The sequence below is a fragment of the Podarcis pityusensis genome, assembly GCF_964106645.2.
Source record: "Podarcis pityusensis genome assembly, chromosome: 2".
Classification (NCBI taxonomy): domain Eukaryota; kingdom Metazoa; phylum Chordata; class Lepidosauria; order Squamata; family Lacertidae; genus Podarcis; species Podarcis pityusensis.
In genome coordinates, this window is record NC_138029.1 from 127,702,450 (window position 1) to 127,730,282 (window position 27,833).

General features: G+C 48.4%; 2 protein-coding genes across 15 annotated transcripts in view; both read right to left on the reverse strand.

The window, feature by feature from the left end:
• The window catches only part of LOC308465707 (uncharacterized protein), a 109,356-nt gene that overhangs the window by 8,380 nt on the left and 73,143 nt on the right, over positions 1–27,833 (reverse strand). The window contains exons 1-7 of one of the 14 annotated variants that reach the window (XM_080985858.1): positions 26,373–26,797; positions 26,149–26,251; positions 25,959–26,042; positions 25,620–25,724; positions 25,255–25,299; positions 25,069–25,158; positions 24,884–24,966 (exon numbers count right to left, since the gene is read on the reverse strand). The exons of 1 other annotated variant lie outside the window; for it this stretch is intronic. In XM_080985858.1, coding sequence (XP_080841984.1) covers positions 24,884–24,966; positions 25,069–25,081 — 96 coding nt within the window. In that variant the 5' untranslated portion in view covers positions 25,082–25,158; positions 25,255–25,299; positions 25,620–25,724; ... (1 more) ...; positions 26,149–26,251; positions 26,373–26,797. Of the gene's footprint in view, positions 1–1,677; positions 1,882–2,196; positions 2,280–2,535; positions 2,618–2,744; positions 3,242–4,148; positions 4,558–5,586; positions 5,621–5,918; positions 5,998–19,412; positions 19,495–19,664; positions 20,181–20,890; positions 20,946–21,191; positions 21,270–24,883; positions 24,967–25,068; positions 25,159–25,254; positions 25,307–25,619; positions 25,725–25,958; positions 26,043–26,137; positions 26,252–26,363; positions 26,798–27,833 lie in introns of those variants that run through there. 12 more of the 14 variants (XM_080985855.1, XM_080985857.1, XM_080985856.1 and 9 more) reach the window with 12 other exon arrangements.
• Positions 12,601–17,216, reverse strand: LOC308465980 (uncharacterized protein). The gene is made up of 2 exons (XM_080986495.1): positions 17,196–17,216; positions 12,601–14,283 (listed from the first exon to the last, which is right to left on the reverse strand). The coding sequence occupies exon 2, from the start codon at positions 14,264–14,266 to the stop codon at positions 12,623–12,625; it is 1,644 nt and encodes a 547-aa protein (XP_080842621.1). The 5' UTR covers positions 14,267–14,283; positions 17,196–17,216; the 3' UTR covers positions 12,601–12,622.

Sequence of the window (27,833 nt, forward strand, 5' to 3'; positions counted from 1 at the left end):
GTGCCAAAGAATGCTCCAACTACCGCACAATTGCACTCATTTCACACGCTAGCAAGGTTATGCTTAAAATTTTACAAGGAAGGCTCAAGCAGTATGTGGACCGAGAACTCCCAGAAGTGCAAGCTGGATTTAGAAGAGGCAGAGGAACCAGAGACCAAATTGCAAATATGCGCTGGATTATGGAGAAAGCTAGAGAGTTCCAGAAAGACATCTACTTCTGCTTCATTGACCATGCAAAAGCCTTTGACCACAGCAAACTATGGCACGTTCTTAAAGAAATGGGAGTGCCTGATCACCTCGTCTGTCTCCTGAGAAATCTCTATGTGGGACAAGAAGCTACAGTTAGAACTGGATATGGAACAACTGATTGGTTCAAAATTGGGAAAGGAGTACGGCAAGGCTGTATATTGTCTCCCTGCTTATTTAACTTATATGCAGAATTCATCATGCGAAAGGCTGGGCTGGATGAATCCCTAGCCGGAATTAAGATTGCCGGAAGAAATATCAACAACCTCAGATATGCAGATGACACAACCTTGATGGCAGAAAGTGAGGAGATTGGACAGTGTTCTCAAAGCTACAAACATGAGCCTGACCAAACTACGGGAGGCAGTGGAAGACAGGAGGGCCTGGCATACTCTGGTCCATGGGGTCACGAAGAGTCGGACACGACTAAACGACTAAACAACAACAACAACAGCCCTGGTGATCATCTAATGTTTATTGGATGGGTTTCCCCCCTGAAATGATTTTTGAATTCTGGATTGTTATTCCTGTTTTAGACTGTATTTTATGCTGTTTATTAAATGTTTATGCTGTTTATTAAATGTTTTAAATTTGTTGTTAGCCACCCTGAGCCTGGTTTTCTGAACCGGGAAGGGCGGAGTATAAATAAAAAAATATTATTATTTATTATTATTATTATTATTATCCACCTGGGAAGGGAACCCAACTGAGGGAAAACTTTGATCCTAAACCTCCTCTGCCTTGTGGGATATCTTTGGGAGAAGAAAAGGCTACGGAGTGAAGCCAACACAAATCTGGAGTGTAGTCCCTAAGGCAGTTGGATAGAGCCTTGTACACCTACTTCCAGCAACTCCTACAGCTCAGCTGATGCCAAACTTCTTGCTCTGCTTTCCTTTGGACCACGTCAGAGAGCCCAAGAGTGGGCTTTTGCCGTCTGGACAGCCCAGGACCTCTATCCACACTGCTCAGGCTTGCGCCCCAAGGAGGTCAAGTTACTAGTTTCTGCAGCCACAGCAGACTCTTGAGTCAGATGGAGGCCAACAACAGCAATTTACCTTTCTGCAAATGGTGAAACACCACAATGTGCAGCTGATGAGACTCGTTGGGTGAATCCTGGTCACTTTTTATACTTGGCTAACTGCTTAGATTACGGCCTTTCTCAACCTTGGGTCCCCAGATATTTTTGGCCTACAACTCCCATCACCCTTAGCTAGCAAGGCAAGAGCTCAGGGATGATGGGAGTTGTAGTCCAACAACATCTGGGGACCCAATGTTGAGAAACACTGGCTTAGAAGCTTCTATTAGCGTTCAGTGTTAAATATATGAATAAAACTGCAGCTACTGACAAATAATACTAGTTTCAACCTTTGTTGACGGCAACCATGACGGAAGCCAAGAGGAAGAGAGAGATTTGTTTAGGCACAGAGTCACCTTACCAACAAAGGTCCGTATAGTAAAAGCCATGGTTTTCCCAGTAGTGATGTATGGAAGTGAGAGCTGGACCATCAAGAAGGCTGATCGCCGAAGAATTGATGCTTTTGAATTGTGGTGCTGGAGGAGACTCTTGAGAGTCCCATGGACTGCAAGAAGATCAAACCTCTCCATTCTTAAGGAGATCAGCCCTGAGTGCTCACTGGAAGGACAGATCCTGAAGCTGAGGCTCCAAGACTTTGGCCACCTCAGGAGAAGAGAAGACTCCCTGGAAATGACCCTGATGTTGGGAAAGATGGAGGGCACAAGGAGAAGGGGACGACAGAGGACGAGATGGTTGGACAGTGTTCTCGAAGCTACAAACATGAGTCTGACCAAACTGCGGGAGGCAGTGGAAGACAGGAGGGCCTCTGGTCCAGGGGGTCACGAAGAGTCGGACACGACTAAACGACTAAATAACAACAACACCTGGCTGCCCCACCCCTCGGCCTCCTTCCCCACAAGTCTCCTTCCCCCTACCTGATCTGGTTCCACAGCCGCTGCTTCCCCTTCGCCACCATGAAAAGACGGAGGAGGAGGTCTTGCTGCCATCGTTCTCTCACCTGTGAGAGACAAAGTTAACTGGGAAACCCAGAGTGTATTGTTCTCTCTGAGATTCAGCTGTGCATCTCGAACTACAGACGAGCCTCAGAAAAAAGTCTCACCTGCTAAGGGCATTTTGACATTTCTATCCATTTCATATTTTATTTGTGTTAAAACACTGTCCCCGCTCCTCTGTCCCTCCAAAACATGACCCCCCCAAATTATTAGTTTCAAAATCCACTAAATATGACAGAGTAAAAACTCCTTCCTCCTTACCCATTGGCCTCTCTCCGGTGCCCAACGGAGTCCTTTCTGCTGCAGAGGAATCGAGACCCATTTCTGCTAACAGATCCTTTCTCTGAAAGAACAACACAGATTCAGAAGAGGCAAAAACTTTAGGATGCTTTCCATTAGTCGGGCATTTTGGAATACTCTCCCTCTTGTTTGGAGCCCCTTGGGAGTATCCAGAGGAAAGTCTCTCTCACCTGCTGCTCTGCCTGCTGTCTCTCTTCTGCCTGACTCAGGAGGAAACCTTCGGCCAGGGCAACTGCCTGGGAACTGGTCTCCGCTCCACAGTCCCTCACCCAGCTCTCCATCTCCAGGGGAAGGACAGCCAGGAACTGCTCCAAGATCACCAGGTCCAGCATCTCAGCTTTCATATGTCTTTCTGGCTTCAGCCACTGATGGTCTAGTTGGCAGAACCGGCTGCAAACCTCTCGGGGTCCTTCGGACTCCTGGTTGCATAACTGCCTGAACGGCTGGCTCTGCACATCTGAGCAGAGAATGTCCTCCTCACCCAGGAACCTTTGCATGGAGTTTTCCCAGAATCCCCCGCTGCTCCCAGTTTGCATATCATGGTCTCTTCCCACTTCAGGACCAACTGAGTCTTGCTCATCCATCTCTGCTCTCAGGAAGTCTCCAAGAGATCAGAAGGAATCTTCTGCCACGTTCTGTCTGTGTGAATCCGAGGTGCCAACAAATCCTACAACAGAAATGTGTTGCTCTGTTGTAAAATTATAAACCATCAGGAGAAGTAAAACCTTCCTTGAAAAAGCCTGCATGCTCAAAAAAACTGGCCAGTTTTCAAGATCCATTTCAGTTTGTGCTTTAGGCCTGGTTTTGACACAGAAATCGCTTTGGTCACCCTGTATGATGACTTCTGTCAAGAGAGAGACAGGGGAAACATGTCCCTGGTAATTCTCCTCAACCTCTCAGCGGCTTTTGATACCATCAACCGTGGCATCTTCCTGGAGCGCCTGTCCCAGTTAGGGGTGGGTGTCCCCCCTTTGCAGTGGTTCTGGTTCTACTGGGATGAATGTTCCCAGAGGGAATTACTTGGGAAGCCCCATGGAGCCTTCAATGTGGGGTTCCTCAGGGCTCAATCCTATCCCCTATGCTGTTCAACATCTACATGAAACCTCTGGGTGGGGTTATCTGGAGGTCTGATGACACCCAGCTCAAACTGAAACTCAATCTAGATAAGACCGAGGCAATGTTAGTGAGTGGTTCCCTAGACCAGATGGCTGGGAGGTCGCCTGCTCTTGCTGGGGTTACCCTTCCTCTGAAGGAGCAGGTTCATAGCTTGGGGGTCCTCCTGGATCCTTTGCTATCCCTTGAGGCTCAGCTGGCCTCAGTGGCCTGGTGTGTCTTCCATCAGCTTCAGCTGGTGGCCCAGCTGCGCCCCTATCCGGACATCCTGACTACTGTTGTCTATGCTCTGGCAACCTCAAGGTTAGATTGCTGCAATGCATTGTACATAGGGTTGCCTCTGGGGAAGGTTCGGAAACTTCTGCCAGTGCAGAATTCAGCAGCCAGTTTGCTCAAAGTGCTGGTTTTGACGGCTCAGGGCCACAATGCCTCAAGGACCGCCTCTTTCCATATGAACGTACCTGGACCCTGAGATCACCTTGTGATGCCTGGAGGGCCTTCTCTGCAGTGGCTCCCCATCATTGAATGCCCTCCCCAGGGAGGCTCGCCTGGCATAGGAATTGGCTGCTATGCCCATACAGTCATACCTTGGGTTACAGATGCTTCAGGTTGTACGTTTTTGGGTTGCGCACCGCGCCGAACCCGGAAGTACCGGAACGGGTTACTTCCGGGTTTCGGTGCTCACGCATGTGCAGAAGCACTAAATTGCGCTTTGTGCATGCGCAGAAGAGCCGAATTGCGACCTGTGTGTGTGCAGACGTGGCGCTTCAGGTTGCGAACGTGCCTCCCACGCGGATCACGTTCACAACCCGAGCATCCACTGTATTTATTTACCTGTCTTATAGCTGCCCCAAAGCAGAAGTACTCCAGGTGTAGTGGTAATAATAATAATAATAATAATAATAATAATAAATTTTATTTATACCCCGCCCTCCCCAGCCAAGACCGGCCTCAGGATGGCTAACAACTGATATAAAAACAAATTGATTGAAATACAACTTTAAAACAAGATTAAAATACAATATTAAAACATTAAAATGCAGCCTCATTTCAATGGAAACTCAAATCAAAAACTGTAGAGTGTCAGACAAGGACCAGGGAGATCAGGGTTCAAATCCCCACTCAGTCCTCAAGCTCTCTGGGGGACCCTGGAGTGTGTCCCCCTGGGAGACCCCCTGCGAATGGTGCAGAAGATGCTCAAACCCTGGGCTAGGAGCCCCTTCCAGAGACTGGGAGCCGGGTGGCCTGAAGGCTCCGCTTGCCAGCACAGGACCACCACCCCCTTCATCCCACTCCCGTCACCTGGCCTACGCCAGAGCGGCTGATTTGGGGGACCCTTTGGGGTCTCGGCTGAAGGCAAATTCACTCTGGCGGGAGGGGAGCCCTGGGAGCCGGACGTGCCTCGTGGGGAAGCGCAGGGTTGCTGTGGGTTTTTTGAAGAGAGAGATAGGTAGATACTTTATTTACATGAGCCACTAGCAATAGCAATAAGATAACACATTTGGGGGATAAAGTATAAATGTTTGTTATACAAAATATGTCCCGGAGGTTGACATTGATACAAATGACCAAACTGACACCTGGCGATTTAGGCGCAGAGGAAACAGGTGAGCCGAATAGGCTTCCCTGAGCAATGTTAGAAAGTAAATCCAATACAGTGGTACCTCTAGTTACGTACTTAATTCGTTCTGGAGGTCCGTTCTTAACCTGAAACTGTTCTTAACCTGAAGCACCACTTCAGCTAATGGGGCCTCCTGCTGCAGCCACGCAATTTCTGTTCTCATCCTGAAGCAAAGTTCTTAACCCGAGGTACTATTTCTGCGTTAGCGGAGTCTGTAACCTGAAGTGTATGTAACCTGAAGCGTACGTAACCCGAGGTACCACTGTAATCTCTCTTACTCTATTTGCCCTGCTAATAACTTTGCAGTTTCTGCTGTCTCCTGGTCTCCTGGATCTGCCAGAAGAAAAGACACAGAAGCAATGCTGGAGGGACCTGGCAAAGAGGAGGAAGACCCTCCGACCCTTTATGGAGAGCCCAGGGCTTTATCCGCGCCCCCCCCGACCCCTCCCTCCCCAAGGGGACAAGCGGCGCCCGGGTGCCAAGCAAGGAGAGCGGGGCAGAGCCCTGGCCCCCCCGCCCCCCCGATTTGGGCCCCCCCGCAGGATCTGACCACCACCCCCGCCCCCTCCTCTGCACCCCGACACCCCCTTCTCCCCACGGCGAGACTCACCCCGAGAGAGGGAGAGCGAGCAGCCCCTCGGCGGGCAGAAGGGGGGCCGGTGAGGGAGGGGCCTGGCCAGGGAGGACCTCGCCCCCCCAAGACGCCACTTCCGGTCCTCTCTAGGAATCCAGCTCTGCTCCTTTTAACCCTTGGCGAGCCGAGCGGAACCTCCTCCTCCTCCGAGGCAGGAACCACGTGCATCGCCCCCCCAGATGCTTCATTTGGGAGACCCCCCCCAAGAAGCAGGGGACCCCTCACGTAGGAGAGTGGAAGGGACCCCGAGGGTCATCCAGTCCACCCCCCTGCCAGGCAGGAATCTCAGCTCCAGCATCCCTGACGGAGGGACCCCCACCCTCGGCAGAAACTCCCCCTTCCCCCCTCACTCTCTGCCCCCCATGGCAGTTAGACGACTCCCCCAAAATCCCGAGTCCCCCCCCCCGCAGCCTCGAACTAAGGCCAGGACAAGGAGCCTGACCGCTTCCCTTCACCTTTTACACAAGCCCCACACCTGCAGAGAGGCTCAGAAAAGCAGCCTGTAAAATTGTGGCAATAAGGAGATACCGTGCATTGTCCTGTTTCCACTGACGGTGAGATGCTTCATTTGAGAGACCCCTTGAACTCCCCCCACCCCAGGCCAGAAGCAGGACTCTTGAGGAGACTGTCCGCCTCTTCGTGACCCCCTGGACCAGACCACGCCAGGCACTCCTGTCTTCCACTGCCTCCCACAGTTTGGTCAAACCTTCGAGAACACTGTCCCACCACCTCGTCCTCTGTCGTCCCCTTCTCCTTGCGCCCTCCATCTTTCCCAACATCAGGGTCTTTTCCAGGGAGTCTTCTCTTCTCATGAGGTGGCCAAAGTCTTGGAGCCTCAGCTTCAGGGTCTGTCCTTCCAGTGAGCACTCAGGGCTGATTTCCTTCAGAATGGAGAGGTTGGATCTTCATGCAGTCCATGGGACTCTCAAGAGTCTCCTCCAGCAATAACAACAGGAGTATAAATGTCAAACTAGCAGCCAATAAAGTCCCCTTATGTTGACAGCTACTGATCCAATGGGAGTTACGGAACAGCGCCCCCCTGAGAAGGGCTACACAGGTACTGCAGCTCTCAAGCCAGACTCTAAGTACGGTAATCAGAAGCACCACTGGGAATAAGGGGACGTGAGAACAGGCAATCGTAACCACTTTTGACACATTTGTAGTGAAAACCTTTAGAAATTAATGTAAAATAACTCCAGGGAGGGATTTACACCATTCCAATGTTGTTCTACTCAGAAGGAGGGGGTAGGAAGTAACGTTTTCAAATGTCAAAATGAATGTAAAATCTGTGAAATGTGTGAGTGTGTGAAAATATAATTAAATAATTAAATTAAATAATTAAAACATAACTTTTAAAAAATGTGTTTCTTTTCCCAGTGTGGAAAGAATCATGGAACTGTCTGTGTGCAGACAGTCTCAGCTTGCAAGCACGGTCTGCCTTTTGGCCATTGAAGAAGAGGAAGAAGAGTTTGGATTTGATATCCCGCCTTTCACTCCCCTTCAGGAGTCTCAAAGCGGCTAACATTCTCCTTTCCCTTCCTCCCCCACAACAAACACTCTGTGAGGTGAGTGGGGCTGAGAGACTTCAAAGAAGTGTGACTGGCCCAAGGTCACCCAGCAGCTGCATGTGGAGGAGCAGAGACGCGAACCCGGTTCCCCAGATTACGAGACTACCGCTCTTAACCACTACACCACACTGGCTCTGTGTGCCAGTCCCCACATTTGCCCAGCACAGGTAATATGAAATTACTGGGTTATATTCTCCAAACAACATTAAACTCGTGCAAGCAATGATTTCCCCGTCTCCTGAACTCCCCAGACAAACTAAATTTATGATAATTTAGCAGTGCAGATCACTGTGGATCAAATGGTGCATTCTACTGTTAACATTACATCTTAAAAGATATGCTTTGATACAGAAGTAACTACACTCAATCTATAAATGGAACCTCAGAAAATCAAGTTGCACCAAAGGAACATAAAACAACAAAAAAACTCTTTCACTTTATGGATCAAAAGATAATCTCTGCTGGATTTGAAATTATATTATGAGGCATCTTGTCTCTGCTGGCTAAGGGAATGGATAACTTTTAAGAAATACAGATATTTTAGACCTTGAGGGTCACGATAATAGATTTGGTTGGCATGCATATTTAATCTCACCTACAATTCTGTGTGCTGATCACACACAAACACATAGCTAATATGAAATTCCTGGGAGTTATAGTCTCCAAACAACATTAAACTCGTGCAAGCAGGTTAATGATTTCCCTGCCTCCTTGAATTCTCCAGACAAACGACATTTATGATACTTTAGCAGTGCAGATCACTGTGGATCAAATGGTGCATTCTACTCTTAACATTACACCTTAAAATATATTATGCTTTGATACGGAAGTAGCAACACTCCATCTATAAAGGGAACCTGAAAAAGTTGCACCAAAGGAACATAACAAAGACACATAAAAGGAACATTTTAAAAAACACAACTTTAAAATACATTCAAGTATGGGTGTGTTTTGTTGTGTGTGTGTGCTTCAAATGTAGGGTGTGTACAGTCTCAGTGGCATTCCAGGTCCCCCTGCTGCAGATTTCTTGACCTAAAGCACTGGGCTGCCTATAACTAATCAGGTTAAAGGGTGTGATAAGATTTCTGCGATGGTTGTTTAATTCCATTTTAGAAGCCGTGTGTCCCAGTCCAGGCACCGAGACCGTGATCTGACAGACTCCTCTTTGAAAGCAGCAAAGCCCAGTGTCGTGGCCTCTGTCTCTGGAGCAATGCTACATCCTTTCAAGAAATTCTGAAATATTGATTTCATGTGGTTCTTTTGAGGACCGTTCTCTATCCTGGTCTTGCTTTCAGATGGGACTGTTGACATTGCAAAAATATATCCTTGCAACTGTTCACTGGACTGCATACACAATCATCTGTATTTAATTCTTTTTAAAGGTTATGGGTTATATTTTGTGGAGCGGGACTTGGGAGGTAAGAGAGGAGCTCAACCTTAGGGGCATTACCTGTATTTTGTATTTTGGCATTACCTGTGCTATGTTTCCAGAAAAAGAGGTGCCGGAACTGAGTTCACAGGATTTTCACAGGAAAGCAAGGGAGCAATTCATAATGGACAGTTACAATCTTGATTGGTTCCCTCATTTGTGGTTAGTAGAGAGGATTAAACTGGATAAAAAAAATTATGGTATAGAGCAAGAAAGGACAGACTTTGAAACTCCACAGTACACAAATGATGCGAAATGTATAAACCATTGCTGAAATTTGAGACTGAAGAACAGGTGAAAGAATGCATGATTAAAGAAAGGGGCACAAACTCTGGTTATAATATACAGAAAGAACAGTGCGAACCTATGTGGACTAAGGAGTTAAAATTTACATTTTCTTATGATCTCAAAGAGATTTTTCATAAAGTGATGTCGCTGGTATTTAACTCCTGGAAAACTTTTCAGAATGTACAAAGATGTTTCAAATGTTTGCTGGGAATGCCAAGAACACAAAGGGACATTTTATCATGCTGGATGGACATGTAAAAACGCTAAAATATATATTGCATTCAAATACATACATCGATACAGCAGATTTTAAAAGTTAATATTCAGTTGAAACCAGGACACTTTTTGGACACACAATTAGAAAAGGATTATGGAAGATTACTTCAATATAGGATTACAGCAGCGAAATTGCTATACAGTGGTGCCCCGCAAGACGAATGCCTCGCAAGACGGAAAACTCACTAGACGAAAGAGTTTTCCGTTTTGGAGGTGCTTCGCAAAACGAATCTCCTATGGGCTTGCTTCGCAAGACGAAAATGTATTGCGAGTTCCTGTGGGTTCCCCCCCCTTTTCTAAGCCACTAAGCCGCTTATCCGCTAAGCCGCTAAAAGCCGCTAATAGCGCTAATCCGCTAATGGGCTTGCTTCGCAAGACGAAAAAACCGCTAGACGAAGAGACTCACAGAACGGATTCTTTTCGTCTTGCGAGGCACCACTGTATACACAAATATGCAAAGATACAGTCCGACCCAGGAATGGCTGATGAAACTATAGGGGTTGGCTCAAATGGCAAAGTTAACATGCTTAATTAGAGACAAATCATCACTGATAGTTATTAAGCATTTCCATTTCTTGTGGAGTTTCCATGTGAAAGAGAAAAGGAACTTGTAATATCTGGATTTTCTGGTTTAGAGAACACTTGGATCTGAATGAGTGAATAATGTGTTTTGCTACAGAGCACCAGAGCACCAGAAATCCTTTAATCTTTCCCCCCTTCCATTAATCTTTTCCTCTCTTTCCCTTCTTTTGTCCTAACACGAAAAAGGGTTAAAGCACCATTAACAAGCATAGTAAGAGGGTTGTTGTTACTCCTTGGGAATTGGATCTACTTCCGCATATTGTTGAATATCTCTCGAAACCCTCCGTTTACACCAGTCCAGGTATTGACACTGGTACATCCTTCAAAGGAGGAGGGGAATGATACCTGGGAGGCATGACAATACCTGAAAGCCATAACCCGGAAGTTGGCAACATCACACACCCAGCTGAGTACCAGGTTGGCATAACTTCGTTCCCACAGTCACCACCACAAAGCATCCAGAGTTGCTGAAACAGCAAGATGTTTCCCCGGTTGCAACCTGAAGACTACTTACGCCTGGCCTGAGCTCAAGATAAGGGTCAGGAAGCAACTGCCCTGTAGACAAGGAGAAGAAATTCCTGACTTCTGCATGTCTTCTCCATGCACACATTTGTGTGTTTCCTACAGTTGTATAAAAGCTTTATGCACTCTTTGTTTTGGGTTCTTTTGGAGATATCAAAACAAAGACTCACTCCTGCACCTTTGAATGACCACTTTTTAACTTGCCACCTGCTGTCTCTCCATTCACTGGAAGAGGGACGGCATTTTGGGCATTTTGGGGGTGAGGCTGGGGTTCTTGTGCCAATGGCCCAATGCAGGAAGGGTGACCCAAGGTCCCTGAAAATTATCTTTTGTGGGTACGAACCTGGGACAAAGGGGTGGAGATTTGCCTATCCAGAAGGCGATCAGTCAAGGGTTCTAGTCAGCAGGAGTGCTGAGTTCTGTGAGCAGAGTGGGTGGACACGCATCCATGGGAATCCTGACGTTCTCTCAGAGAGTCTGTTTGATTCTGCTGAGGAGGGAGAGGTTGACACTGAACCTGCTGCTGAGGATCAGGTCTCTGACCAGGAGCAGGAACAGGGAAGGGCATCTCCACAGGCTATCAAGAGAGAGCCAAAAAGTGAGCCTTCATCTCCCACCAGTCCAGTGCAGAAGTTCAGAAGATGCAGTAAGTCAGAGGGGGAGTCTTCTAGTGACTTTTGCCTCACGTTGTCAGCTGATGGTGACGCACGACTCACGTGCTGGACTGACAGTGATTGGGCAAATCTTGGAGACAGAAAATCGGTGTCTGGGATGGTAGTGAAGTTTGGTGAATCTCTAGTTGGGTGGAAGTCCCAAAAGCAAAGTCTTATTGTGCTTTCCTCTACTGAAGCTGAGTTTGGTGTGTTGTCTGATTTGTGTAGGGAATTGGAGTTCTACCGGTGTTTGGTCCAAGAGATCTGTGGGGATTGTTGCTTGCCCATTACTGTTTGGGAAGACAACCAACCCTGTCTGAAGTTGGCAAAGTCAAGTCCAGAACCAAACATTTGGACATACGTCTCCAGAATGTGTGTCAAAGTGTCCAGGCAGGCTTGGTGCGGCTGAAGTACTGTCCAAGCCAGGAGAACCTGGCAGATGGGTTCACTAAATCCTTGAGCTTCCAGCGTCATGGGGAGTTCTGTGAAGGGTTGTTTTTGGGGTAAGTGGTTGTACTTACAGTTTCCCTCAGTATGCGGGACGAGAGGGTGTGTGAGGAAAATCAGAACTTGCAGGGTTAAACAGTTCTGTGCATCATCCCTGCCTACTGAGGTGCGGCTTGTTCACATACAGGAATGTTTCTTTGTGTGTGAGTTACTTTCGTTTCCTGCTGACAAACGGGGGGATGTTTGCTCTTTCTCCCGGATGATTTATTTTGCTATGCTGTACATAAATTAAAGCTTCTTAGATTAGGAAGAAGCTTGCGTACGGACTGTTATTTATTTCACCCACACAGGGCACATACCGCTGTTGCGAAACTCTGCTTGGAGCCAGGGGGAAGTCCAAAGGCTCAGAGGCACAGGGAAGAGTGCCGGATGCCAGTCTAACACAACACACACTCCTTATTTCTTCCACACTTCAGCTGGGCAAGAAGAAAAGGTCACCTGCTTGAGGATATACATGAGACACTGACAAAAATGCCCCCCTGGTCAAGTTCCGTTGCTGCGTTGCTGAATGACAAGAACATTCTTCCAATCCTTGCCCGCATACTAATCAAAGTCTCCCCAAATTAAAACCTATTTATATCTATTGCGATGACACTGGCCCTCTTAACCAATTTCTTTCCACATTTCATGTGCTGAGATGGCTTCTCGCTGCTGTGAGTTTTTTGACTGGGTGTGAGATTTTCCTTCTGACTGAAACTCCCTCCATATTCTTGGCACTGAAATAGTTTCTGCCCTCGGTGACTAATGTTATGTTGATGGAAGTGTGTGCTTTTATTAAAGCCTTTCCTACATTTCAAGCACTGATCTGCTTTCACTCTGTATGAATTTCTTGGAAGGGAAGCTGTTTCCCCATTTCTAACATGGTTCGTGCCCTGTATGAGTTTTTTGATGGACCATGAGACCTGCCCTCCTTCTAAAAGTCTTTCCACATTCTTGGCATCGAAATGGTATCTCCCCGCTGTGAATTATTTGATGGGAATTGAGACCTTCTTTCCAACTGAAGCTCTTTCCACATTCCAAGCACTGGTAAGGTCTCTCCCCAGTATGGATTCTTTGATGGGAAGTGAGATTGTGGTTGTGACTGAAGCTCTTTCCACATTCCAAGCACTTATATGGTCTCTCCCCTGTATGAATCACCTGATGGGAAGTGAGATGGTTGGTCGTCCTGAAGCTCTTCCCACATTCCAAGCACTGATAAGGTTTCTCCCCAGTATGAATTTTTTGATGGGAAGTGAGACTCGCCTTCTGGCTGAAACTCTGTCCACATTCCAAGCACTCATACGGTTTCTCTCCTGTATGAATTATTTGATGGGAAGTGAGCTGCACCCTCTGACCGAAGCTCTTTCCACATTCCAAGCACTCATACGGTTTCTCCCCTGTATGAATTCTTTGATGGGATGTGAGATTGGCTCTGTGACTGAAGCTCTTTCCGCATTCCAAGCACTGATATGGTTTCTCCCCTGTATGAATTCTCTGATGGGATGTGAGACTTACCTTATGATTGAAGCTCTTTCCACATTCTTGACATTTAAATGGTTTCTCTCCTGTATGAATTCTTTGATGGTAAGTGAGATAGGAGTTCCGACTGAAGCTCTTTCCACATTCCAAGCACTGAAATGGTTTCTGCCCTGTATGAATTCTTTGATGGAGCATGAGACCTTCCTTCCTTGTGAAGCTCTTTCCACATTCTGGACATCGAAATGGTATCTCCCCACTGTGAATTATTTGATGGGAAGTGAGCCTTGCCTTCTGGATGAAGCTCTGCCCGCATTCTAAGCACTTATATGGTTTCTCCCCTGTATGAATCATTTGATGGGAAGTGAGATGGGAGCTGCGACTAAAGCTCTTTCCACACTCAAGGCATTGAAAAGGTTTCTCCCCTGTATGAATTATTTGGTGGGATGTGAGATTCACCCTCTGACTGAAACTCTTCCCACATTCCAAGCACTTATAGGGTTTCTCCCCACTGTGAGTTCTTTGATGGGCAACGAATTTCGTACTCTGACTGAAGCTCTTTCCACACTCTTGGCATTTAAAGGGTTTCTCCGCGCGATGAATTCTTTGATGTCGATGGAAGCTTGTGCTTCTGTTAAAGTTCTTCCCACATTCCAAGCATTGATAGGGATTCTCACCTGTATGAATTATTTGATGGGAATCAAGACTACTCTTCCACCTGAATCCCTTTCCACATTCCAAGCACTGATATGATTTCTCCTCACGGTGAATACTTTTATGTCGATGGAAGTTTGGTATTGTATTAAAGTTCTTCCCACATTCCAAGCAGTGATAAGGTTTCTCTCCAGTATGAATTCTTTGATGAGAAGTGAGAGTGGCACTACGAGTGAAGATCTTCCCACATTCTGAGCACTGATAGCCTTTCTTCCCAGTGTGCTTTCTTCGATGGGAACGGGAGCTCTGACTGAAGCTCTCTCCACACTTCCAATCTTGATATGTCTTCTCCACTGTGTGGATTCTGTTGTGGTCTCCCCCATTCTTCATTTCCAATCCATCACCAACTACAACGAAGAGAGAAACTAATTAGATCCTCAGGAAGAAACGGAGCCCCCAATTATTAAACAATGCTAATGAATGTTTGTGAAAGAGAAAGAATGGAAGATGTGGGATCTTTCTACAAAGGTCATGACCTTTGTTGAACAGCATTCACAGTGTGATAGCCTGGGACTCTGGCTCGGACTTGGAGCCAGAGGAGTCTCAGTCTGCACCAGATCCTTTGCCTCAGGCAGCATCTGAACCAAGTCTGGGGCCTGATCCTGAAGAGTCCCAATCTGCACAGGTTCCTATGCAACAAACACCAGCTGGGCCAGGTCAGGGGCTTGAGTCTGCCCTGGTTCCAGATGCAGGGATTCCCTCATTGCCTTCAGCTGGGCCATCACTTACAGCTGCTCCACTACAAGTTTGGTCAGGGGAGGCTGAGGCGGCCACTGGGTCTAGTAACCCACCGGCATCTCCTGAGCTGCAGAGGCTAAGGTCTGAGAGAAGGAGAGACCTGAGTACTCGCAGGAGGAGTGCTCGCCCTCGGGCGAGATAAGGAGGTGAGTCACCAGGGGGTCAGGACCGGCCGCTACCCTGACAAAGATGAAAGGCTGTCGGACCCCACCCCAGATTGTGGGAGCAACATTGCTGTATGTCAGATCCTGTACCTGTCTTTGCCGGTTTCCTGCCTTGGCCCTGTCGGACTGACTCACAGCGGAACCTTTGGATTCTGGACCGGTCCTGGACTGCGTTTCACTGGGTCCCCCCAGGCCCAGCACAGGCGGACATATTTATGGGAACCAGAGGTTAAAAAAGACTGGCTCTTTTCTAGGATGGATTTGCCACAATCATGAAATCTACTCCAACTCTAACACTGGTCTTCTCTTTGAAAAATGGGCAGAGGCTAAAACAGAAACCTAAAACCTGACAGAAGTTACCTCAACTTCCCTAACAACTCTGTGTGTGAATGTTGCCTCTAAAATCCTGTGGAAAGGGTGACTGGGATTCCAGGAGGCCCTTTTTTCAGTTAGGTCTGTTCTCAACTGTCGACTGAAAGAGATTTTCTGTGAGAGCAGCTGCTGCTTGATTTATGCTGCTATGTGCCTCAGAATAAGTCCATAAAGTCTCATATAGATAGAAGCACATGTAAGTCACTCTTAAGACTTAATGTAGCAGAATTATCTGATGTTGAATTATTTTGGGGCTTTGTGTGTAGCTTATTATGTCTTGAATAACGAATGGAATAAATGTATAAATAATCAAAATCAATATATATATATAAAACTGGTTATAAGCACATGTAAACGTGTCTTAGTATATCAAGTAATATAATGTGTTCTGCTTAAACTCTAAACAGAGAATCTTGCGCAGTCTTTCCTAGGAGAGAAAAAGACCTATATTTTTTTAAAGGGTCAGACAACCTGGGGCAGCCTCCATGCATATAAACACCGCAGAAAAAGGGTTTTCCCTCAGACACTGATGTTAATATTTTGACCACTTGATGCCACCGTTCTCTTAATTATTCTCTCAAAAACAATTTTTAAAAGCAGATTAAAAAGAAGAAATATTTTTTTAGGATGGTTAGAGGAAATTTTACAGTGGAATAGGAGATGTGGGTGGCGCTGTGGGCTGCACCACAGAGCCTAGGACTTGCCGATCAGAAGGTTGGCAGTTTGAATCCCCGCGACGGGGTGGGCTCCTGTTGCTCGGTCCCTGCTCCTGCCAACCTAGCAGTTCAAAAGCACATCAAAGTGCAAGTAGATAAATAGGCACCGCTCCGGCGGGAAGGTAAACGGCATTTCCATGCGCTGCTCTGGTTCACCAGAAGCGGCTTAGTCATGCTGGCCACATGACCCGGAAGCTGTACGCCAGCTCCCTCGGCCAATAAAGTGAGATTATTATTATTATTATTATTATTATTATTTATTTGTACCCCGCCCATCTGGCTGGGTTTCCCCAGCCACTCTGGGCGGCTTCCATAGAAACCAAAATACAGTAAAACCAAAATACAGTAAAACCAAAATACAGTAAAACCAAAATACAGTAAATGAGCGCCACAACCCCAGAGTCATCTGCAACTGGACCTAATGGTCAGGGGCCCTTTACCTTTAGGAGACTGAGAAAAGTCTTAGACAGACTTGAAGTGATACTATGTATTGAGGCAGATGTCTCACCACCAGATAAGTTCTTGAAAATTTAAAGAAAGTTTATGGATTTACAATATTTCATCGCAATTTAATAAGAGACTTAAAAGAAAGATTGCCAGATTCATGTGACAGAATTTTCACTATCATTGAAAAGTTAAAGCTGGCAGAATATTCTATGTCTGAAGAACAGAAAGCGAGCTATATTCTTGGATTTTTTTGGGGGGACATTTTCATATCCAGAATGGATGGCAATCCAAATTTAACACTCTGAATTAACAAAGGAATGCAATGAAAGAAGAGAAGATTCTTCAATCAGATTCTCTAACTCAAGCTTCGTTTCTCAGAGAAGTAACAAGAGCATTCATAAGAAGATTATTTTCTACAACTGTAATAAAGGCAAACGTAAAGGAACCCTGGACGGTTAAGTCTAGTCAAAGGCAATTGTGGGGTTGCGGTACTCATCTGGCTTTCAGGACCAGGGAGCCGGCGTTTGTCCAGGTCATGTGGCCAGAAGGACTAAACCTCTTCTGGTGCAACAGGACACCGTGATGGAAACAAGAGCGCACGGAAACACCATTTACCTTCCTGCTGCAGTGGTACCTATTTATCTACTTGAACTGGTGTGCTTTCGAACTGCTAGGTTGGCAGGAGCTGGGACAGAGCAACGGGAGCTCACCCCGTCGTGGGGATTCAAACTGCTGACCTTCTGATTGGCAAGCCCAAGAGGCTCAGTGGTTTAAACCCCAATGCCAGCTGCGCTCTTGCAGCTGTAATAAGGAGGGACATACAGCCAAGTTTTGCAGAGCTCCAAAGGTGAAGAAATCTCAAAGTAAGCAATCAAACCGCAACCGAGCCAGAAGATACCGTTATCTCATTCCACACGAAATGAGTCTGTCAGATGAGAAGTCAGAAGTGAGGCTGGTTGACTCAGGAGCATGTCCATGCATCACAATGTAAAATTCATTGGTGGTATGAGAAATCTTAACTGTTGATGGTGAAATTTTAATAGCTAATGGTAAAACTGTAAAAATATGGGGTAAACTGCAAATTGGGAAACGAAGTAAAGCAAATCAGTGTAAGATGTTCTTTATGTATCGCATATATAAGTTGTAATATTCTGAATCAAAGAATATTTAAGAGTCAAACGACCTGGGGCAACTTCTGTGCATATAAATACAACACTGTGAAGCCTACATTTAAGAAGGCCTGGTTAGTTCAGACCAGCTGGGTCATTGTTTAAAAAGGCATAAGTGGAGGAAGAATATTCACAGAGAAAACAGTTGATGCCCCTCCATTCAGCTGCATCAAAATATTGGTGGTTCGTCGCATAGAGCAACGCATGGAATTTCAAAACAGATATTATGATCCAGCAGGGAGCCTTACAGAGAGAGTCCAGGATCTCACGATTCTCCTCCATGACTTCCTTATGCAGAGCTTTCTGGTCAGGATCCAGCAACGCCCATTGCTGGTATGTGAAACGAACAGCGACATCTTCAAAGCACACCGGACCCTAAAAGAAAGAGGAAATGTCATCCTCTTAGACAACATAAAGATTGCTCTGTTGTGATCATGTTTGAATGGGATTGTTTTCCGCACATGTTAAATATGGATGCTTATTTTAACATCTTAGTGGAACTCTTTTATTGTGTATTTAAATTATAAGTATTCATCCTTGTGGGGTGTGTGGGGTGATAGTACCCTTGGTGGGGGACACATCCTGCTCCTTCTGGGATGGTTTGTCCATGTTTGGTCCCCATCCTGCACTCCGCTCTCACCTGTGGCTCCTAGAAGCTGTCAGCATGAGACAGCGGCCACAATCCTGGGAACGGCTTTGACTGACCAGCTAAACCAGGTGAAGGGAACCAATGGGTCTTAAACCCTCAATGAGTCAGGGACTCCCCCGTCCATGCTAAGACTAGTTTCAGCACATTGAGCAGAGTAGGTCCCACAGTCAAATTGGTGGTTGCTCCCTGTTCTTCAGAGGAAAGAGAGGAGCAGATGGGGTTCATCCACCTGGTAAGGGAGCCCAACTAAGAGAAGGAAAACTTTGATCCTAAACCTCCTCTGCCTTGTGGGAGAAGAAAAGGCTTTGGGAGAAGAAAAGGCTATGGAGTGAAGCCAACACAATTCTGGAATGGAGTCCCTAAGGCGGTTGGATGGAGCCTTGTACACCTGCTTCCAGCAACTCCTACAGCCCAGGTATGCTTTCCTTTGGATGACGTCAGAGAGGCCAAGAGTGGGGTTTTGTCATCTGGGCAGCCCAGGACCTTCATCCACACTGCCCAGGCCTTGTGCCCCAAGGAGGTCAGTTTACTGGTCTCTGCAGCCACAGCAAAGGCTGTGATTCTCCAAGAGTTTGACTTCACCCCCGGAGGCGCACTCCATTGTCTCTCGAGACAGAATGAGGCCAACGACAGCAACTCACCTTTCTGCAAATAGGTGGAGCGCCACAATGTGCAGCTGAGTTAGATGAATCCTGGCACCTTTTTATGGTTTGTCAGCCGCATCCAGAAAATTCAATACATGTATGGAAATCGTGAAGAGCCACTTTGACAGAAGCCAAGAAAAGGAGAGAGGTGTGTTTGGCTCAAAGGCCCCCTGGCTGCCCCACCCCTCGGCCTCCTTCCCCACAAGTCTCCTTCCCCCTACCTGATCTGGTTCCACAGCCGCTGCTTCCCCTTCGGCACCATGAAAAGACGGAGGAGGAGGTCTTGCTGCCATCGTTCTCTCACCTGCAAGAGACAAAGTTAACTGGGAAACCCAGAGTGTATTGTTCTCTCTGAGGTTCAGCTGTGCATCTCGAACGACAGACGAGCCTCAGAAAAAAGTCTCACCTGCTAAGGGCATTTCAACACTTTAACCCATATTTTATTAGTGTACAAAATACTGTCTCCACTCCTCTGGGCTCTTGGTCTCATCCGTCTCCCGTCAAAACATGAAAAGAACCCAGTTATTAGTTTCAAAATCCACTAAATATTACAGTGATAATTGTCCTTCTTCCTTACCCAGCGGCCACTCTCTGGTGTCCAACAGAGTCCTCTCTGCCTCAAAGGAATCGGGGCCCATTTCTGCTAACAGATCCTTTCCCTGAAAGAACAACAAGGATTCAAAAGAGAAAATGAGGGATTAGAGAATAAAAACTTTAGTGGTATCAGATCTCATTCCTTGGGCGCATTCCAAAAAAGGATGGTTCATTATTAGAGAATTTTGAGATGTTCAGAGCCCCTTGGGAGTATCCAGAGGAAAGTCTCTCTCACCTGCTTTCTCTCCTCTGCCTGACTCAGGAGGAAACCTTCAGCCAAGGCCACCGCCTGGGAACTGGTCTCTGCTCCGCATTCCCTCACCCAACGCTCCATCTCCGGTGGAAGGACAGCCAGGAACTGCTCCAAGATCACCAGGTCCACCATCTCAGCTTTCGTGTTCCTTTCTGGCTTCAGCCACTGATGGTCTAGTTGGCAGAACCGGCTGCAAACCTCTCGGGGTCCTTCAGCCTCCTGGTAGCAGAACTGCCTGAACGGCTGGCTCTGCACATCTGAGCAGAGAATGTCCTCCTCACCCAGGATCCTTTGCATGGTGTTTCCCCAGAATCCCCCACTTCTCCCAGTTTGCATATCATGATCTCCTCCCGCTTCAGGACCAGCTGAGTCTTGCTCATCCATCTGTGCTCTCAGGAAGCCTCCAAGAGATCAGAAGGAATCAGAAGGAATCTTCTGCCACGTTCTGTCTGTGCGAATCAGAGGTGCCAGCAGATCCTACAAAGCAAATGTGTTGCTCTGTTGTAAAATGGATACACCATCAGGAGAAGTAAAACGTTCATGGAACAAGCCTTCATGCTCAGAAAATTGAACTAACTACTGGCCAGTTGCTAATCCCCCTTTCCTGAGCAAGGTTCTGGAATGGGTAGTCAAGGACCGGACGAAGGCACCCTTAGAGGAAACTGATTTCCTTGAAATATACAGGTCACCCTGTATGATGACCTCTGTCAAGAGAGAGACAGGGGGAACATGTCCCTCTTAATTATCCTCAATCCCTCAGTGGCTTTTGATAGCATCGACTGTGGCATCTTCCTGGAGTGCCTGTCCCAGTTAGGGGTGGGCCCCCCTTTGCGCTGGTCCTGGTCCTACTGGGATGAGGTTTCCCAGAGGGTGTTGCTTGGGGAATGCTTGTCAGCACTGTGGAGCCTTCAATGAGGGGTTGTTCAACATCTATATGAAACCTCGTGAAGAGGAGGAATACCCCCGTCCTCAACTCTTTATTGAGACAAGACGGAGGCCCTCTTAGTGGGTGGTACCCTAGACCGGATATAGTTTGCTATAGAGTGTTGTATAGTTTGCTATGCAAAATACGTTCTGACATCCATATCAATGACCAAAGTGACAACTGAGGAAGAAAACATGTGAGCCAATAGGCTTCCTTTTGATTAAGGAAAGAAAAAAGCTGAGCAATGTTAGAAAGTTAATCCAATAAGAATAATCGATCTTACTCTATTTGCCCTGCTAACAATGTTGCCGTTTCTGCTGTCTCCTGGTCTCCTGGATCTGCCAGAAGAAAAGACACAGAAGCAATGCTGGAGGGACCTGGCAAAGAGGAGGAATACGCCCCCCCAACTCTTTATTGAGCATAAGGGGCATTATCTGCAGCCTCCCCCCCCCGACCCCAGGGGGCAGAGCCCTGGCCCCCTCTCCCCCCCCCCGATTTGGGCCTCCCCCCCCGCAGGATCTGACCATCCCCCCCGCCCCCTCCCCTGCACCCCGACACCCCCTTCTCCCCACGGCGAGACTCACCCCGAGAGAGGGAGACCCTCCGCTGGCAGAAGGGGGCCGGCGAGGGAGGGGCCTGGGCCAGGGAGGACCTCGCCCCCCCAAGACGCCACTTCCGGTCCTCTCTAGCAATCCAGCTCTGCTCCTTTTAACCCTTGGCAAGGCGAGAGGAACCTCCTCCTCCGAGGCAGGAACCACGTGCATCGCCCCCCCCCAGAGACGCTTCATTTGGGAGACCCCCCCCCCAAGAATCAGGGGGCCCCTCACATAGGAGAGTCTGGAAGGGAGCCTGAGGGGCATCCAGTCCACCCCCCTGCCAGGCAGGAATCTCAGCTCCAGCATCCCTGACGGAGGGACCCCCACCCTCTGCAGAAACCTCCCTTCCCCCATGTCCTCGTTGTTGTCTTCCAGGTCGCCTTGGGTCCAGAGAGGAGAGGGGAGGGAGAGGGGGCGCCGTCCTCCAGAGCAAGAGACCCCCCCTCCCCAGTCCCGGCTGCCCCTCTCCTGCGCCAGAGCCAGAGCTGTCAACGTTTCCCTTTTTGAAAGGGAAATTCCCTTATTCCGAATAGGATTCCTCGCAAGAAAAGGGTTAGTTGACAGCTATGGCCAGAGCTGCCTGGGTCTCCCCTCCTGGCAACCTCCCCTCTCATCCCCCTGGGGGGGGGGTGCATTGGGCGAAGGGAGAATCTCAGGGCTGCCTGCCGTGACCCCCAAGTCAGGGAGCAGAGGGTCCTGCCCCCTTCCTCTCGGCCAAGCCAGGGAGGGGGACGAGTTTGCAGGAGCTCCGCTCATCATTTGCATCTGTAACCTGAGGTACCCCTGTATTCCAAAAAGAAAGGAAAGAGACAACACACAGAGCCGCCACCTGCGCTGCATCTGCAAAGCTGTATCAGGCCATTTTTAAAAGTCCTGGCTTTCTCCAAATAATTCTGGGAACCGTAGTTTGTTCAGGGTGCTGAGCGTTGCTAGGAGACCCCCCCACCTCCCTTTCCAGTCACAAAGCTGCGCTTCCCAGAGTAGTTTACCAATCTTGCCAGGGAACTTTGGGAATTGTAGTTTGTGCTGTGGGCGCTGGTGGGAGAGGGTCTTCTAACCACTCTCAACACTTGGCGGGGGGAAGAGTCTGCCTCTTCTCGCTCCCCAGGCTGGTTTCTTTTCCAGCCAGATGGACAGGATATCATTATTATTATTATTATTATTATTATTATTCCTTCAGGGCGTCTCCTGCCTTGCCTTCCATTGCTGGTGAGATCTGCAGGGTTTCGCCACTATGTTTTCTGTTCGGTTTTCTGTTTTTGGTCTCAGAAGACCCTCTGAACACCCGAGGGCTTTGAGGTCTGAAGGGGCCCGCGTGTCTCAGTGTGACCTTACTGCTTTTGTTTGTTATTGTAATGAAATAAAATATTTAAGGTCTTACATATATATAATAAATGTTCATAAATGTACCAACCAAGCGCATACATAGATGTGTGGACCACATGTCTGGAGCAGCACAGGAGGACCACCCTGGAACCATTTGACTCCCAAACTGACCTCAAATTTTCCCTGCAAGGTCGAGGGAAAATGGAAAAGCCTCCCCATTGTCTTTTCCTTCACAAATCCTGTCTTAAGGGTATGTCTGTGTGTGAATAGGGTGAGCCTGTGATCTGGCTCAGGAACTAAGTATGTGTCATTACAAAAGACTGGCCAGGCTCCCCAGGGTATCCAATCAAGTGAGCATTAATAGGTAACCTGCCAGACAGGAGATAAACAACGCACTTAGATTTCTGTTGTAGACTGCCGTTTCTGTGATGTAGGTATGATGTATCTGGGGGTGGTCTTGGACTCCAGGGTGGGCAATTTAAAATGTCTATATAAGGGTGGACACACCTGGGTTCTGGGTCCTCCTCCTTCTCCTGCGTGTGAGGGGAGCACCCTGTTGCAACAGTTCAATAAAGATCAGGCTTACGAGCTGCTTTGTTTCTCAATAGTCTCTGGTTTGTTAACGGAGAAATCCGAGGGCTCTCTTGGATAAAAAGCAAGGACACCAACCAGGAAAATTGGAGCGAAACAGCAGCCAGTAGGCTTGGTCTTTATTGAAGACTGTCGTGACAGGACTCCCACCTGCCACCAGGTGGAACAAGATGGAAGCCCCGAACAAAAGAGCCCCCAAACTTTTATTAGCTGCTAATCCCCATGTTACACCCCCCCAAAGTACATCATGGTTACATCATGAAAGGGGAGGTCTGGTGGCAGTAATCTGAGCATCCTGGACCCTGCCCCAGGGTTCTCCTTGCCCTCCACCAAACGCCCATCAAGTGGAACAAAAATATATGTACATTTCCCTGTTTCCCAGCCAAGTTAATCACACCCTTTGGTCTTCATCTGGGTTTGTTATTTCTGGAATGGCTACCTGTCTGGCACTCAGGTATCAGGATGCCAGAAATTATCACTCGGGCAGAGGGGCTGCTGAGTAGCTGAGCTCACATGTCTATAGGAATTTCCTGGAGACATCTTAGGTCTGCTGTCCTGGAGACATCTTAGGTCTCAGGTCCCTGGCACCAGCTGGACTGGATTGTCACCAGGCGATTGCACTGAACTGTGCGAAGGCCACATGGAGCTACCATAGCACTGACTGCGACATGGTCACTCCCTGAAGGTGAGCAAAGAGGACATGTAGCCAGTCTAAGCTTCTGCACTTTGGCAGGAAGAACCAGCTGCACCAAGATAAGATATGGGACACTGGTTTGCTGGTAGGGAAAAGGATCTAGGGATCTTAGTGGACTTAACACGATCAACCTGAGAGTGATGCAGCAGCAGAAGCAGCAAAAAATGCTTATGCTATTTCAGGCTGCAACAACAAAAGTGTCCAGATCAATGGAAGACAATAACACAATGAAATTCAAAACAGTAACAATTTATTCAGCATTTATTCAAAACCCATTTAAAAATGTTTATTTTTATTCCATTCTCTTCCAGTTCTTTTTCTTCTTGACACGTGGAGTTACACAGGGAATAGATCATATAACCTAAGGAATGGAAAAACCCAAAATTCCGTGAGATCTTTTGAGGCAAAATAATGTTAACAATTTTCAGATCCCTCTCTCTCTGTCCCCTGCCCTGCCCTGTCTTTTGCCAAAACTAAAGGGTCAACCCTGTGCCCAGATCCGCCCCCCCCCCGGCCTTCCTGAGGTGGTCCAGAGGAAAGAAGAGCAAGGCACAAGGCACCAGCTGGGCTGCAGGCGTTTCCAGAAGGAGGCCTACAAAATGCCACCCAACCATCCTAGGGACTCCACTCTGCATCTGTGTAGGGTTTACTCTGGAGCCTATTCTTCTCCTGAAACCATCCCACGAGGCAGCGGAGGTTTAGAATCAGAGTTCTCCTCGATGGGCTCCCTTACGGGGGGATAAGCCCCATCGGCCCCTGGCTTCCCTCTACGGCACATGCACAAACAGCTTCCTCTGGATCTCGTCCGCTCCATCTGCCGGAGCCTGTCTTCTGACGCAGGGGAAAGTCCCTCACTCACCGAAGGTTTGAGACCCATTGGCTCCCCTCCCCTGGTTCCCCGGCCTCTTCTCCCTCTGACTGCTGCTCCTTGTCCCCCCTCCACTCCCTGGACTCTGAGATGTCTTCCCTTCCTGGTTCCTGCTTCCTCCCACCACTCCTCTGTGCCCAACCTGTCCATGACACCGTTTCACCCCTTGGCCTCTGTCCCCACAAGGCAGCTTCCCCCTACCTGATCTGGTCCCACAGCCACTGCTTCCCTTCTGCCCCCATGAAAAGATGGAGAAGGAGGTCTTGCCGGCATCGTTCTGTCACCTGCAAGAGAAAAAAGGTAAGCAGGGCGCCAGGAGTGCCTGCTTCTCTCACGGATGAAACAGGGCATCTCTAACTACAGGTGGGCTTTTGAGAAAGTCTTACGTGCTGAGTGCATTTGGATGTTGGCCTCTCTCTGGCGTTCAGCGGAGCCCGAGGTCCGCACTACCTATAAATCCTCAATGATGATGTCATCTGGATGGAAGAGAATGAGAATGAGAAGAGAATGAAAATGAGATTTCCCCACGGGCCTTTAGTCAAAGGTCGCTGTCTCCAAGGTGTGGGGCTTACCTTCTTTAGGCTTCAGGCGGAAGCAAGCCAGGTCCAGCCGAACTACTGTCATCTGCAGAGGAAAGAGAAATTGGGATCAGATGGGAGCAAGAGAGCACAGAAGCAGCGCCAAGTCAGGAAGGACGGGTCTCCCTCTGTCTTGGGCCCAATCCCTCGTTCCAGAGGACTTCCCTGGGCCCTGCAGCCTCCTGGGCAGAGGTGGAAGGGCAGCAGCAGGAAAGGGGGCAGGAAAAGCCTCTGGCCTCATCCTGGCCCCCAGGGACACACCCCGCATCATCTGCACTAAAGATCACCTGGGGATGTGATCTTGGGGGGGGGGGGTGAAATTAACCAAAGAAATGAATAGAAGAAGGCAAGGTACTTACTCTGAGGTTGGGGAATTTCCGGGCAACGGCCAGCAGCAAGGAAATGCTGCTGGCCGCTAGTTCTTGAGCCTCCCCACTTTCCCCCAGGGCGTATCCTCAGAGGTCCTGAAGGAGGAAAGAGTGTCTCAGAGTCAGGGGCCAGTCTGGGCCAAAGCAGCCCCCCCCACTGCCCCCACCATGGAGACCCTGGCACTTCTGGACCCTGAGGGTTTGCCAGCTTTGGTCTTGGACCAAATTGGGGGGCAAACAGGCTCTGTGCCCCAGAAATGGGGCAGTCCATTGGGTAAGGGACAGGGGGGACAACCCTAAAACCACCCCTGATGCCATCGGGACACTTACGCTGAGAAGGTGGAGGAGGGTGCCAGGGTTGGGGGCTTCCATAAGGAGACTCCCCAGCAGGAGCCGGAAGTGCCTCTTCAGTTCCTGCGGGAAAAGAGAGAAGAGAGTGTGAATGCTGGGTTGGATTCTGCAAGTGTGTGACGAAGAAGAAGAAAGAGCCTGTGAAGGGAAGTCAAAACCAAGGACATACTTCTCTCTCCTCCTCCTCCTCATCGGCCCCATTCAGCACAGCCTCCAACGTCCTGTGCAGGATCGCACTGATCATATCGCAGCTGAATTTGGGCCTCATGGTGCTGCAGAGATGAAAGGGAGGGGGTTAGAGTCTCCCTTGCCCCTTCTCCCTCTCGCCTGCTCTTTCCCCCTGGAGTTCTGCCCCCCACCCACAACCCTGTCCACGCCAAAGACCCCACTCGCCTTAGCTGGAGGAGGGCCTCCAAGGCAAGGGCCAGGGTCAGGGGCCGATCCCTGAAGTGCCCCAAGGGCCCCAAGATGTCCTGGAAGAACTCGGAAGCACCTGCTGTTCCGCCTGCAAAATGCTCTGATCCCAAACTCTCTAGCCCCACAACTGGCTCTGCCACGATAAGTCCTTTTGTTTCTAAGGTGCTTGGGGGCTCTCTGTTTCTACGTTTGCTGCGGGGGGCTTAATAATATCACTGCCCGTCTGCACTCTGTGAATTAAGCAGGGCATGGATTTGCAAGCATTTGTAACTTCTGCCACATAATTTCCAGGTGGAACTCAAATCGGGAGAGAAAAGGGTATATGCAGCCTGCTCTTTCCATGTGGGGGCCACATTTTGTGGTGCATGCAAGTTTAATGGTGGGCCATAGCATTAAAAGGACGTGGGTGGCGCTGTGGGTTAAACCGGTGGCGCTGTGGGTTAAACCACAGAGCCTAGGACTTGCTGATCAGAACGTCGGCAGTTCGAATCCCCGTGGCCGGGTGTGCTCCCGTTGCTCGGTCCCTGCTCCTGCCAACCTAGCAGTTTGAAAGCACGTCAAAGTGCAAATAGATAAATAGGTATTGCTCCGGCGGGAAGGTAAACGGCGTTTCCGTGTGCTGCTTTGGTTCGCCAGAAGCGGCTCAGTCATGCTGACCTGGAAGGTGTATGCCTGCTCCCTCGGCCAGTAAAGCGAGATGAGCGGCACAACCCCAGAGTCAGCCACGACTGGACCTAATGGTCAGGGGTCCCTTTATAACATTAAAGGCAGATGCGTGGGGGACCTGTCTGGCCTAAGTGGGGAAAGGAACCATCAAATTCGCTCATAAAACCTCTCTGGCATGGGAGCACATGAATTCCAGAGCCATGGGCACATGGGGCACATGAATGCTTCATAGTCTGTTGTTTTTCTGCGGAATTCACATTTGGAAATATGCCCAGTCGCAAGGAGCACATACCTGCTTCTTTCCAAAGGAAAATTTATTCTAAAATAAATTAAGAAGTCCTCAAAGAGGCAGACCTGTTCCAGTCCCCACCTCAGTCTCGAAGGGCGAGGAAGCCAGTGCAAATTTATCAACAATTTCAGCAGACGTTATGTCTAAAGAGTGCAGCAGCTACCTTTGGGCTAACCAAAATTCTGGCACCTTGGCTGAGTGTCCTGGAGCATGCGCAGAAATCCTTGACCTCCAAGGTGGATGTAGCATTTCAAAGACTGCAGGGCAAATGTGCTCCTGAGCATATGCAGAATCCTTTTCCTCTGGTGAGGTGTGGGGAACCTTTGCCCCCCCCCCCCCAGCTCTTGCTAGACTGCAACTCCCGTCAACTCCAGCGGTACCACGAAACAGTGGGTGTGTGATTTTTTTGCTTCTGCCTACAGACAAAAACGTGGTGTAGAGTATCATGGTGTTTTTATTTTGTTTCAATATAGAAATCATAT

Coding starts and splice junctions, on each gene's coding strand:
- LOC308465980 (XM_080986495.1), bottom strand. CDS start 14,266: ATGAAGAATGGGGGAGACCACAACAGAATCCACACAGTGGAGAAGACA.